The 13,574-nt window shown below is 51.5% G+C and overlaps 2 protein-coding genes across 3 annotated transcripts; one reads left to right on the top strand and one right to left on the bottom strand.

Moving 5' to 3' along the window:
* The first annotated feature begins 3,368 nt into the window (after positions 1-3,368).
* On the top strand, positions 3,369-8,996 carry Mif4gd (MIF4G domain containing). 2 transcript variants are annotated; one of them, XM_051159044.1, is made up of 6 exons: positions 3,369-3,535; positions 4,321-4,452; positions 7,456-7,565; positions 7,717-7,872; positions 7,957-8,049; positions 8,559-8,996. In XM_051159044.1, the coding sequence occupies exons 2-6, from the start codon at positions 4,371-4,373 to the stop codon at positions 8,784-8,786; spliced, it is 669 nt and encodes a 222-aa protein (XP_051015001.1). In that variant the 5' UTR covers positions 3,369-3,535; positions 4,321-4,370; the 3' UTR covers positions 8,787-8,996. The 2 variants fall into 2 exon arrangements, with proteins under 2 accessions (XP_051015001.1, XP_051014999.1); XM_051159042.1 differs by having other exon boundaries at positions 3,378-3,544.
* A 727-nt stretch (positions 8,997-9,723) lies between these two features.
* Mrps7 (mitochondrial ribosomal protein S7) lies at positions 9,724-13,514 on the bottom strand. The gene is made up of 5 exons (XM_051159041.1): positions 13,366-13,514; positions 12,657-12,848; positions 12,493-12,556; positions 10,692-10,859; positions 9,724-9,989 (listed from the first exon to the last, which is right to left on the bottom strand). Exons 1-5 carry the CDS (start codon positions 13,437-13,439, stop codon positions 9,768-9,770), a joined length of 720 nt encoding a protein of 239 aa, XP_051014998.1. The 5' UTR covers positions 13,440-13,514; the 3' UTR covers positions 9,724-9,767.
* Positions 13,515-13,574: the final 60 nt, after the last annotated feature.

The raw sequence follows: 13,574 nt of genomic DNA, 5'->3' as shown, positions 1-13,574 counted from the left end.
GCTGGGACAGAGCCAGCTTCTGGATGGGAGGCTGGAAATGAAGTAGAGCCGAGCACCAGACAGGAGTGGGAAAGCCAGTGCCCCCCACCCTCTCCCCCTTTCACTAGGTGCTGGGTCAGCTCCGCTGAAGTGCAGAGTCCTCAGGCCAGGTGCCCTCATCAGCTCAGGGTGTTGCTCTTCAGCTCAGCATGGGTGCTGCAGCTGTGGGACCTCTAATCCCAGAAGGGCCTCAGCGCCAAAGCAGTCCAGTGATAAGAATGCCCAACCGCGTAGCACTTGTTGGCAGAACCAGGGATCCAGGTACATGTGTCTATATGAGGAGGACGAACTTCTCCCAGGGGCACAAGAGAAGAAACACCTGCCGCCCCTTTCTATTCTTCCGCCTAACAGTGGCTTGGTGTGGCAGGGGGGAGGGAGGAGAGGTCGCTTGGCTCTGTGGGGCCCAGCCCTGCAATAACGTGGATTGTAATGCCTGCTGGGAATGAGCTGTTGGCAGAAGCTGGGTCTCTCGCCCTGCCTGGCAGTCCCACTGTCGCCCTCTCTGCTACCACTGTAGCCTTCCCCTAGTGAGTGATCTTGGCTCCTGGTTCTAAAGCTCTGGGATCTCTCGGGAGCTGCAGGAGTGGTGTGTGACCCTGTTCCTGGAGATAGGTGAATAAACTTCTGTTACCAGAGAAGGACTTGATGACAGACAGAACTGTCTTAGGGTTTCTGTTGTGGTGGGGCACCATGACCAAAAGGCAAGGTGGAGAATAAAGAGTTTACTTGAAGCCGGGCGTGGTGGCGCACGCCTTTAATCCCAGCACTCGGGAGGCAGAGGCAGGTGGATCGCTGTGAGTTCGAGGCCAGCCTGGTCTACAAAGTGAGTCCAGGATGGCCAAGGCTACACAGAGAAACCTTGTCTCGAAAAACCAAAAAAAAAAAAAAAAAAAAAAAAAAAAAAAAAAAAAAAAAAAAAAAAAAAAAAAAAAAAAAGAGTTTACTTGGCTCACACTTCCACATTGTTGCTCATCACTGAAGGAAGTCAGGACAGGAACTCAGGCAGGGCAGGCACCTGGAGGCAGGAGCCGATGCAGAGATTTTGGAGGGGTGCTGCTCACTGGCTTGCTCCCCATGGCTTGCTCAGCCTGCTTTCTTATAGAACCCAGGACAACCAGCCCAGGGATGGCCCCACCCACAATGGGCTGAGCCCTCTCTTGTCAATCACTAATTAAGAAAATCCTCCACAGGCATGCATGCAGCCCAGTCTTATGGAGGCATTTTCTTTCTTTCTTTCTTCTTTTTTTTTTTTTTTTTTTTTTTTCTTTTTGGTTTTTCAAGACAGGGTTTCTCTGTGTAGCCTTGGGCTGTCCTGGACTCACTTTGTAGACCAGGCTGGCCTTGAATTTACAGTGATCTGCCTGCCTCTGGCACCACCACACCCGGCTGGAGGCATTTCCTTAATGGAGGTTCCCTCCTCTCAAATGACTTTAGTTGCTGGGCAGTGGTGGTGCATGCCTTTAGTCCTAGCACTTGGGAAGCAGAGACAGGTGGTTCTCTGTGAGTTCGAGGCCAGCCTGGTTTACAAAGTGAGTTCAGGACAGCCAGGGCTACACAGAGAGACCCTGTTTCGAAAAACCAAAAACAACAAAAATCCAGCTGGGCGGTGGTGGTGCATTCCTTTAATCCCAGCACTCGGGAGACCGAGGCAGGTGGATCCTTGTGAGTTCGAGGCCAGCCTGATCTACAATGCGAGTCCAGGACAACCAAGGTTACACAGAGAAACCCTGTCTCGGAAAAAAAAATTACTTTAGTTTGTGTCAAGTTGACATAAAACTAGCAAGCACACTGCCAAGGTCCAACTTGGTGAGCCAATGAGTTTTACTGGGGTTACTTACAGGAGCAGAAATGACTCATAAGACAGCTGCATGTACCAAAAGGTGAGTCTAGCTTGGTGACAGCTCATGAAAGCTGGAATCATGAGCCGGGCAGTGGTGGCACATGCCTTTAATCCCAGCACTAAGAAGGCAGAGGCAGGCGGATCTCTGTGAGTTCGAGGCTACAAAGTGAGTCCAGAACAGCCGGCGATGTTACACAGAAACCCTGTCTCAAAAAAACAAAAAACAAAGGGGGAAAAAAAAAAAAGGCTGGAATCAGGGAGTAGGCAAGCCCACAGGCAGCCCAACAAGCTGGGGAACCCTCCAGGCAGCTCAGTTGGTCTGAGCCTCTTTGGGTCAACTTGACCAGTCTCGAGAGTATGGTGGAGAGCTCAGCTCAGCTCTGCTTCCTCCACAGAGCTATGCTGACCAGAGTGAGCGAGCCTTTCTGGGCAGTTTGGCTTGTTTGAGTGTCTCAGCAATCTTCATTGTTTATACATCCTTGGTAAGAAGGGGCTTCCAGGAGCCTTTGCATTGTTCACTTCCCCCAATTAGAACATCCTCTATCTTTTTGTTTTTTCAAGACAGGATTTCTCTGTCTTGGCTGTCCTGGACTGAGTCTGTAGACCAGGCTGGCCTCAAACTCACAGCGATCCGCCAGCCTCTACTTCTCTGAGTGCTAGGATTAAAGGCGCGGGACACCACGCCCTGCTAACATCCCGTATCTAAATGTGCTTCCCTGCAAGGTGGGACGTTGTTTCTCCTTTTTTTTTTTTTTTTTTTGGTTTTTCGAGACAGGGTTTCTCTGTGTAGCCTTGGCCATCCTGGACTCACTTTGTAGACCAGGCTGGCCTCGAACTCACAGCGATCCGCCTGCCTCTGCCTCCCGAGTGCTGGGATTAAAGGCGTGCGCCACCACGCCCGGCTGTTTCTCCTTTTTTTTTTTTCCTCTCTCTTGTGATAGGGTTTCTCTGTGTAGCCTTGGCTGTCCTGGACTCGCTTTATAGACCAGGCTGGCCTTGAACTCACAGAGATCCACCTACTTCTGCCTCCCAAGTGCTGGGATTAAAGGCGTCCGCCACCACGCCCGGCTCTATTTTGGTTTTCTTATTAAGTCTCGTTAAAGGAAATCCCATGCTCCTCTTTGCCCTGCCTGCGGGAGCTTCCTGTGCTGCCACAGAGGAGAGTTCTCTTTTGTATCTGTAACACTGAGTGCTGTGGTAACTCTTAAAACAGGCGAGGCCGAGCTTTGGCTCCTGTTTTTCTGTGCGCCTGTCGGGTAGGGAGGTCGCAGTGATGCTCCCGGTTCCCTCCAGGAAAGATCCAGGGCCCTTTATCTCGGACTGCCCTTTTGGTATAAAACTTATTCTGCCCTGGGTAGGCAAGGTGTGCCCTAGACCTTACACATCCTCCGCTTTAACTAGCCAAACCCCAGATGACTGTGCCCAGCAGCCAGCGATGCACCGGCCCCTCCTCCCGGGCAGGCCACGCCTTCCCGAGGCTCCTCCCAGGCCGCACGGCGGGGCCGGGGAGTCTCTGACCCAGTTCACCTGAGCCCCGCAAAGGACATGCTGACCCTGGCGGGGGCTGTGACCCGACAACACCAGGGGCTTCATGCTGAACGGAGAGCAGGTCTGGCCCAGCGCTCGAGGGCCTTTGCGGTCAGAAACAAGGCGGAGGTGCGCCCGGTGAGAAGGGGACAGGGGCCGGTGAGCGCTCGGCGCGGCGGTGTCGCTGTCGCAGTTATCGGGTGCAGATCTGTCTCCGCGCCAAAGCTAGGGAGCGACCCGGGGCGGCGGCGGGGTGCTGAGGCGAGGGCAGGCGTGGCCGGCAGGCGGCGATAGCGAGCAGCTCAGGCGCCGCAACGCGAGATGAGCTCAGCTGCCGCGGCGTCCCACGCCGGGCGCGCACTGCGCAGCCCGGGAGATGTGGGCGCCCTCCCACGCAGGCTAGCCCTACCTAGCCGGATGGCTGCAGGCGTGGGTTTTGTAGGCTGGAACGGACTGGCTAACGCTGGGGAGAGCAGCTCGGAACCCTGCTAGTTTCTGGATCTGCGGCTTGGACTACGCCGGCAAAGAAACTGAGCCAGCATTTCCCCATGTTGGGATTATATGGGCGAGTCTTGACATTTACCTCTCAACACACCCAGTTCAGCATATGCTTCCCTAAATTTACCGTGCTGCTGACTGATAATCGAGATTCTGATGCGACCGTAGGTGAATTCCCTCTTCGTTTCTCATACGTAATCCCAGAAACCTGGGTTTCCTTAAACCGGGCTGCAGGTGCTCATGTACTCCATCCACCAGGAGCCAAGTTCGGTGGGCACTCAGCCAACCACTGAACGCCACCGAAAGTCCAGTTCCACCTGTCCCAAGCCTTGGCCTGACCCCGCCCAGTGCCTACAGGACTAGAACCCGGAGCTTGGCGATTCACCCTTGAAGCATCATCCATCTTTGCTTCTCAGGTGCTGTCCTTAGTTTCAGGCCAGTGAAAGACTGCCGGGGCTAGACCGTCATGGGCGAGGCCAGTAGAGATGAGTATAAAATCCAGTCTTTTGATGCAGAGACTCAGCAGCTGCTGAAGACTGCGCTCAAAGGTGAGCCTACCAGGCCTTCTGTTGGGCCAAGAAGTGCAGAGGGGCCGAGGCGCAGAGCCAGGCAATGCCCAAGCCCTCCCTTGGCTAAGAATAAGTCACAACCTAATTCTTTTCTTTTTTGTTTTTGTTTTTCTAGACAGGGTTTCTCTGTGTGTATCCCTGGCTGTCCACCTAATGGTCTAAGTTACACTGAAGAGCTAGATTTTGTTTTGTTTTTGTTTGTTTGCTGTTTTTGTTGGTTTTGTTTTGTTTTTCCGAGACAGGCTTTCTCTGTGTAGCCTTGGCTGTCCTGGACTCATTTTGTAGACCAGGCTGGCCTCGAACTCACAGCGATCCGTCTGCCTCTGCCTCTCGAGTGCTGGCGTGTGCTACCATGCCTGGCTCATAACCTGATTCTTTTTTTTTTTTTTTTTTTTTTTTTTTGGTTTTTCGAGACAGGGTTTCTCTGTGTAGCCTTGGCCATCCTGGACTCACTTTGTAGACCAGGCTGGCTTTGAACTCACAGCGATCCGCCTGCCTCTGCCTCCCGAGTGCTGGGATTAAAGGCGTGCGACACCACGCCCGGCTCATAACCTGATTCTTGAGCTGGAAGACTCACTTAAGCTACATTCAAGCCAGTCTTTTGGAGAATGAACCACTGAGCCATGTCTGAGATCATAAAGCCTCTAAGGACTCATGAAAGAGAACACAGCTTTTTCTTTAAAGCCTTTGCGCTCGGTGTAGTCAGTGCCCTGGCATTGCAGAGCCGCCTGGCTTGGGACGGAGGTTGGAGAATCAGCCTGTGACAGGGTATGTAATTGCCTGGCTCTGTGCCCCTCTGTTGTAACACTCAGGACAGAAAGAACAGTTAGCAATGGCGGTCATGTGGCAAGCTAAACACGTTGAGGCTCATGCCTGGAGCCTCTTGTGTTTTGAAAACGCACATGCCATGGTTGTGGTGCACGCCTGTCACCCAGCAGATTTCAGAGGCCGAAGGAGGAGCTCTACCTAGACAGTGCCTGGGGGAGGAGAAATGGCCTGGGGCTTAGAGCACTTCCTGCTGTTCTCCCTTAGTCCCAGCACTCAGGAGGCAGAGGCAGGTGGGTCTCCGTAAGTTCCAGGCTGGCATGGTCAGCTACATAGTGAGTTCCAGGGCTGCTGAGACTACACCAAACCAAACCAAACTATAAAACGCTTGTCAGCCGGGCGGTGGTGGCCCAGCCTTTGATCCCAGCGCTAGGGAGGCAGAGGCAAGTGGATCGCTGTGAGTTCGAGGCCAGCCTGGTCTACAAAGTGAGTCCAGGACAGTCAAAGGTACACAGAGAAACCCTGTCTCGAAAAACAAAAAACAAACAAAATAAAACAAAAAGCACTTGTTATGACCATTAGTAACTCAGTTCCTGGGATCCTATACGTTCTTCCGACCTCTGGTACCAGACAAACAGATGGTGTACATACATATGTGAAAAAAAAAATTATCCATATAAAATGAATGAATCTAAAAAAAAAAGTGGTTTTTTGTTTTTTTTTTGTTTTTTTTTTTTTTAAAACAGGGTGAGCTCCAGACCAGCCAGGTCTAAAGTGCAAGACTAGACTGCCTTGGGGGGAAAAAAAGGTGTGGAAGTCTTGGCATTTGGTGTACATTTGTCAACCTACAGCCAGAAAATAAAAGAAGTGTATCCTAAGAAACTACACTTGAGCCGGGCACAGGGGTACATGCCGGTAATCCCAGAGGCAGGCAGACCCTGTGAGTTCGAGGCCAGCCTGGTCTACAAAAGTGAGACCAAGACAGTCAAAACTATACAGAGAAATCCTGTCTTGGGAAAAAAAAAAAGCCAACAACAACAACAAAAGAAACTACACTTGTACTTTGGTCTCTTCCTACATTCGATTATTTTATTTGGCACAGGATTTCTCAGTGTAGCCCTTGGCTGGTCTACAACTCAGATGTCGGCCTCCCTCTTCCTCTTAAATACTGGGCTAAGAGGTGTGCGTCACACCTGGCAGCATACAATTAAACAATTTTTTTATGCGTGTACCTCCTTGTCTACATGTGAGCCCTGCATATGCTGTGCCTGTGGAGGCAAAAGAGTATGTCAGATCCTCTGGAACTGGAGTTACAGGCAGCTGTGAGAAGCCAGTGTGGGAACAGGAAATCAAGCCTGAGGTTCCCTGAAAAAGCAAGTGCTCCTAACTGCCGAGACACAGTTTAAACTCCCTAGTTTCTGATTAGCAACTAGGGTTCTGACAGTGAGAGCTGCCCTAGGCATGATTGCAACAGTTTCTGTGGAGAATTTTTTGTTGTTTTGTTTTGATTCAAGACAGGGTTTCTCTGTGTAATAGCCCTGGCTGTCCTGGAACTCTTTGTAGACCAGGCTGGCCTCCAATTCACATCGATTGAATCCGCCTGCCTCTGCCTCCGGAGTGCTGGGATTAAAGGTTTATGCCACCACACCCGGCTCTGTTTTTGTTTTTTAAAGATAGGGTCTCTCTATGTAGCTCTGGCTGACCTAGAACTTGCTATGAAGACTAAGCTGGTCTGTCTCTGCCTCTCAAGTCCTAGGATTATAGGTGTGCACCACTCAACCAAACTCCTTTTTTCTTTTCTTTTTCTTTCTTTCTTTTTTTTCAGACAGAGTCTCTTGTAGCCCAGGCTGTCCTGGAACTCTGTATGTAGCCAAGGGTAGCCCTGACCTCTTGCTCTTTCTTGCTTCTACCTCCTGAGTGCCATCGGGCTGCCGTAACCTTTACCTCTTAGCATGTGATGGGAATGCTCTGTTACAGGTATCAAAAGTCCTTGGGTGTGGTGGTGCTTGACTTTAATCCCAGTACCCAGGACGCAGAGGCAGGTGGATTTCTGTGGGTCTGAGGACTGGTCTACATAGTGTGCCAGGCCAGCCAAGGCTACAAGTGAGGCTGAGATCCTCTCTCAAAGCAAAACAAAACCCACCTTCATTCCTTAGCAGCTGGAGGCAAATGTGATGGAGCAGGCAGCTGTAGCCTCCCCTCCTGTCTTTCCCCCAGATCCAGGTGCTGTGGACTTGGAGAAAGTGGCCAGTGTGATTGTGGACCATTCTCTGCAGGACTGTGTGTTCAGCAAGGAAGCAGGACGGATGTGCTATGCCATCATACAGGTTGGGGGGGCTGGTAGGGGGAGGCTGTCTTGAGGATGGCACCTCAAGATCAGGCACAGGCGGCTAGCACAGGACACACAGCATAGACAGAGAGGCTACGGTGGGCGGCGTGGCCAGTGCTCTGTTTACCTCCCTCTCTCCTGGCTCACAGGCAGAGAGTAAGCAAACTGGCCAGAGTGTCTTTCGGCGCGGGCTCCTCGACAGGCTGCAGCAGGAGTATGAGGCCAGGGAGCAGCTGCGGGCACGCTCCCTGCAGGGCTGGGTCTGCTATGTCACCTTTATCTGCAACATCTTTGACTACCTGAAGGTGAGGCGAGGGCAGCAGATGTGCGCCTCTGCTGCAGGGAAGGCCTGTGCGTTCCCTATGGTCACCAGTGCTGCTTCCCCACAGGTGAACAACATGCCCATGATGGCCCTGGTCAACCCTGTCTATGACTGTCTCTTCCAGCTGGCCCAGCCGGAGAGCCTGAGCAGGGAAGAGGAGGTGAGTGGCCATGGACAAAAGGCTGTGGAGGCCTTGAGGGCGCTGCTCCTCCGCGAGTGCCTGTAGCAACCGAAAGACAAACTACAGTGTCAGGAATCTATCGGAATGCAGAGCAGCCAAGGTCCCCTCCCAGCTCAGAATGGCAAGGGCTGTGGCCAGCTGTGGGCGCAGATGGCCCAGAACCAACTGAGTCAGGCAGTGAGGGGGGGACAGGAAAGGAGGGCTAAGCACCAGTGTGGAAATAGGCCTAGTTTGGAGTTTAGCCTGGTCAGATGGGGGGGACAGGAAAGGAGGGCTAAGCACCAGTATGGAAATAGGCCTAGTTTGGAGTTTAGCCTTGTCAGATGTTTTGGTTAAGATGTGGGACGGACACACACACACACATACATCCTTTGGTTAAGACATGGGGCTACACACACCCATCCACCCACCCCCGTGTCAGAATGAAGCAAGGACAAAGCATGGCACCCAGCAGGTGCTGTTGGTTCTCTCTCCCTCTGCCCCTGCAGGTGGACTGCCTGGTGCTGCAGCTGCACCGGGTTGGGGAGCAGCTGGAGAAGATGAATGGCCAGCGCATGGATGAGCTCTTTATCCTAATCCGGGATGGCTTCCTGCTCCCAACAGACCTCAGCTCCTTGGCCAGGCTGCTGCTGCTGGAGATCATCGAGTTCCGGGCAGCTGGCTGGAAGACCACACCCGCTGCCCACAAGTATTACTACAGTGAGGTTTCTGACTAAGCTGGCCTCCAGCTGCACACACTGTCCCGTGGCCCTCCTTTCAAGCTGGCACCAGAATCCTTACCTTAGTCCCTTCTAGACTCTTCTGACAACTGTGGCTCTGTCCTCTTCCCTCCCTCTGGAGTTGTGGAGAAACCAAGCAGACCCCGTCTCCTGGCTGGAGACTGTCCTGTCTTCCCACCACTAAACTGTGTAACCACTAATGCAACACTACCCTGGTGCCTCACTTTCCCCATCTGTCAAACGGTCAATTACAGCCATTGGTGGGATGCTTTGGGGTGTTAAGGGCGAGTTAAAGAGGAATAGTGTTCTATGCGTTTTGTAGAGACTGCTGTGGAGATCAAGTTGCTTCCTCCAGTCAGTTTTCATGAGTGACAGGCCTCACCGGGTGGGGGTGAGGGTTTTCTAATAAATCTTTTTCTGGAACCAAACTGCCTCCTTCCATAGCATCCAAGGGTGTACCCCAAGCTGAAGGAAGAGGAGCAGACCTGAGTTTCTTGGAGGAAATCTTGGGGGAGGGGGGAAGCAGGGGACACACGCTCCTTCTGAGGCACTGAGTCTTTCTGTGTGAGAGACAGCGTCACTTCAGCTGTACCCACCCCACTGCTAGCCGGTATGGGAGTCAAGAGAGCATACGAACATCCCTCTCCCTCCTTAACTTCCTCCACAGCTTTCCAAGGGGGCAGTAGCCCAAGTGTTCCTTTTACCATTACTTTATTAGTAGCAGCAGAAGTATATAGTACATATTTAGCCTGCATGTATGTCTGTGTACCATGTACATGCCAGGTGCCCAGTGGTCATCAGGTGTCGAATTCTCTGGAACCAGATTTAGAGGTTAGTGAGCTTCCATGTGGATGCTGGGAATTCAAACAGGTCCTATAGAAAGAGCAGCCAGTGCTCTTCACTACTGAGCCGTCTCTCTGGGCCCTCGAGTAGTGATTTGTGGCAGTGTGTCCTGGACTTGTCCACCCGTCTTTCCTGCTACCACCAGCGGTAGTGGGCCAGGGCTCGGTTGGCCTCTGCCATCTTGTGCATGTTATGTTTCCTCTTGATCACGGGCCCCCTGTTATGAAAAGCCTCCAGCAGCTCACTCGACAGCTTCTCGGGCATCAGCATCCGCCGCGGCTTGTTCTCCCGGCACTCTGTGATCATCCATTTCATAGCCAGGAATCGGCGACGTCGGTCAGCTAGAGGCACAGGGACCTGGGTGAGGGAGACAAACAGAACTGAGTTGGGCCTGACAGTGTGAGGCCACCACCTCCCACAAGTCGCCATGTTCTGTCTCTGGACTGTTCCTGGGATGGGTCCTCAAGGGCAGAAACTGCTCTTCTCAGTCTTCCCTTCACCTCAGTGACAGCTGTGACTAAGGAACATTCACTTTTTTCCTTCCTAAGAGGAAGCTTGGCCAAGTCAACACAAGGGCGAATTGGGAAAATCCTGCTACTTGGGCCAAGCCAACTACTTCAGAACACGGGTGCCTAGAAATACGGCTTTCTCTCCAAGAACCATTTGCCTGGCCCCCACTGCATGCCAGGCCCTATGCCACACACCAAAGACACAGTGGGGGGAAAAAAATCCCCTAGTCTTAGGAGCTGACACTAAAGGAGAAAATGACCTAATGCAATAATGTAATTAAATGCTGTGATGGGGTGGCTAGTTCAGGTCAATGATGGGGGTCTTGGGTGGGGCACGGACTCTCCTAGACAATGACGGGTAAACAGCACTTCACCAAGACCTCACAGCTTAGGCTACACAGGACACTGTGCCCCTGGCTTTTACACTTTGGGCCTCCATGAGAGGATCCTGACGGTCCCCGTCTCTAGGGGTTTTATGATTGGCCCAACCCTGGACCCTCACTCCCCTACCTGTTTCCCATGGAGGCTGCCTGCTGTGCCACCCACTCACCTGGTAGAAATGGCCCCCTTTGAGAATAGGCACCAAGCCAATCACAGGCTCACAGTTCCTCAGCGCCTGGTGGAAGATCACATAGGGGTTACGTTCAATGGTGGCCTGTTCCTCTGCAGAGGCAGCGCGGTACTTCTCAAACTGCTTCCTTTTCAGAGCTTCAAGAGTCTGCAAAGAGAGGAAGAGGCTGCTTAGGCCCTACGAGTTTATAAATCCAGTTTAGCTGGGAGTGGTGCTACACACCTGTGACTGCACTTGGGCGCTGGAGGCAAAAAAATCAAGGGATCAAGGTTATCCTAAGGCACACAATAGGGTCCAGGCTAGAGTGCTCCATAAGACCCTCTTTCAAAAAAACTTAAGTGTCACCTGCTTTGCTGGACTTTGACACAAAGAATAGGCTGAGGTTTGTTTTTTGTTTTTTTGGTTTTCAAGACAAGGCTTCCCTGTGTAGCCCTAGCTGTCCTGCAGATCAGGATTGGCCTTGATCTCTCAGAGATTCACCAGCCTCTGCTTACCAAGTGTGAGATTAAAGATGTGCAGCACCACCACGCAGCCAAGATTTTTTTTTTTTTCTTTTGTTTTTTCAAGACAGGGTTTCTCTGTGTAAGAGAGCCCTGGTTGCTCTAGACTCACTTTGTACACCAGGCTGGCCTCGAACTTATAGACATGTCTGCCTCTGCCTCCCAAGTGCTGGGATTAAAGGCTTGTGATTCCATGACCAGAAAGAAATTTTATTAAATATTTTTTTTTACATATACACTTATATATTATATATATACACAGACATACATACATATACGTAACTAACTATAGCAAGAAGAACCATGACACAATCACGAGTAATATAAATGTTAAGGTTTTTTTTTGAGACAGGGTCTCTCTGTGTCCTTGGCTGTCCTGGACTCGCTTTGTAGACCAGGCTGGCCTCGAACTCACAATGATCTGCCTGCCTTTGCCTCCCGAGTGCTGGGATTACAGGTGTGGGCCACCAAGCCCGGCTAAGTTTTTTTTTTTTTTTTTTTTAAAGATTTGTTTATTTTTATTATGTATACAGAGTACTGCCTGCAGGCCAGAAGAAGGCACCAGATCTCATCATAGATGGTTGTGAGTCACCCTGTGGTTGCTGGGAATTGAACTCAGGACCTTTGGAAGAATAGCCAGTGCTTTTAACCTCTGAACCATCTTTCCAGCCCCCAAGAAATTTTAATGGGGACACAATGGTAAGCTTCTGTGGGACTTTGTGTAGCTCTGGCTAGTATGAAACTGTTGACCAGCCTGACCTCAAACTAAAAGAGATTTTCTTGACTTTGCCTCTTTTGTTGTTTGTTTGTATGTTTTTGGGTTTTTTTGTTTTGTTTTGTTTTGTTTTGAAATTTTTCTCAAGACCAGATCTCACTATGTAGCTCTGTTCTAGAACTCACTTTGTAGATTAGGCTGGCCTTGAACTCAGAGATCTGCCGTGTCTCTGTCTCCTGAGTGCTGAGATCAAAGGCCTCTCCAGTGATGGGATTTGAAGTGGGCACCACCTACTCCCACATCTCGGAAATAAATTTGTTTTGTTTTTTTCAAGATGGGGTTTCCCTGTGTAACAGCTCTGGCTGTCCTGGAACTCACAGAGATCTACCTGCCTCTGCCTCCCAAGTGCTGGGATTAAAGGCGTTGGAAATAAATTTTAATGATAGGTATAGAAACCTGTTCTCTAATTTGGAAGCTGAAGTGAAATATCCAGACACAGAACAAAGCTGAGGGGGAGGGGAGGGGGAGGGGGCGGGCTTAGCAAAAGAGGAAGAAACAGATTTACCTGCGTCATGAGGGATCTGGCCAGTACTTTGTTGCCGCCTTTCATCATCATGTTGGTGAATTTGCTTCAAGGAGAAAAACATGTTTAGCTTCCCAAGGCTGCTGTGATGCGGGTCCCTCAGCAGAAGCCTGCCTTGGGCTAGTTCCCAGCCCGCAGCACCTCACCTGATGACAGGGTCTGCAAACACCGAGCTTGTCTCGGTTGCCGCGGCAGCTTTGATGAGCTGGGTTTTCTTGAGCTCCTGGTCATATTTCTCCTCTTCCGTGAGTTCCGCTCCCGGCTTACGGTAATATTCCTTGTCAATCAAGGGATCTCTGAATTCAGGGGCATAGCGGCTACACCTCACCTGTGTTATCCTGGGAGTGGGGAAAGGAGAAAAAAGCAGACAAGAGAACCCCACAAATGAACTTGTGACCCCCCCACCAGTGAGCAAGCTTGACTTAACAATAAGCCTGTTGGCCATCACGCTGACGGGGGACTGTAGCGCTGGGACCGCAAGCTCAAACTGACCAGCGGGAGTTTTCACTCTTACTTATCCCCAAAGGTAAGAAGCCTTCCCCGGTATTGGATATTTAAGCCCGTTGCTTTGCAAGCGCTACTGTAAGAATCAACTCTCCGCCCCACCGCCTTGGCAATTCCAGTTCTGAGACCTCTAGCCGGGATCGGGATAGAACCGGTCTAGATCGGCCCAACTACTAAGCTACTAAGCTCTCAAATTGGCCCGTTTAGTGGCTTGAGTCAGCCATCTCGGTCACCCCAGTAGTGCTCTCCCGCTCCAGGAGTCAAGCGCGGCTATCTGTGTGGCTCTTTTCCTTTCCCCAGGTCCTCCAGTAAAGGCTCGAGCGGCGGTCCAGCTACCCGTTGCCTTCTCACCCTGGAAGATTCCAGACAGCACGCCTCACTCCCAGGGCCAGGCTCGACCACCGACGCGTTGCGGGGGCAGCCATCTTGGCCCGCTACAAGGACCTCGAAGGGCTGCCCACAGCGCGCCTGAGTGAGTGACAGGATACGGGTGAAAAGCTGCACAGTTTACAAAAGGGTGGGTTTGTACGCCAGTGTTTCCCTCCGAGGAAGAAGCAGGA

This window comes from Acomys russatus, chromosome 16 (genome assembly GCF_903995435.1).
Source record: "Acomys russatus chromosome 16, mAcoRus1.1, whole genome shotgun sequence".
NCBI lineage: Eukaryota > Metazoa > Chordata > Mammalia > Rodentia > Muridae > Acomys > Acomys russatus.
The sequence above is the reverse complement of the archived record's forward strand: the minus strand, read 5'-3'. Positions and strand labels throughout refer to the sequence as shown.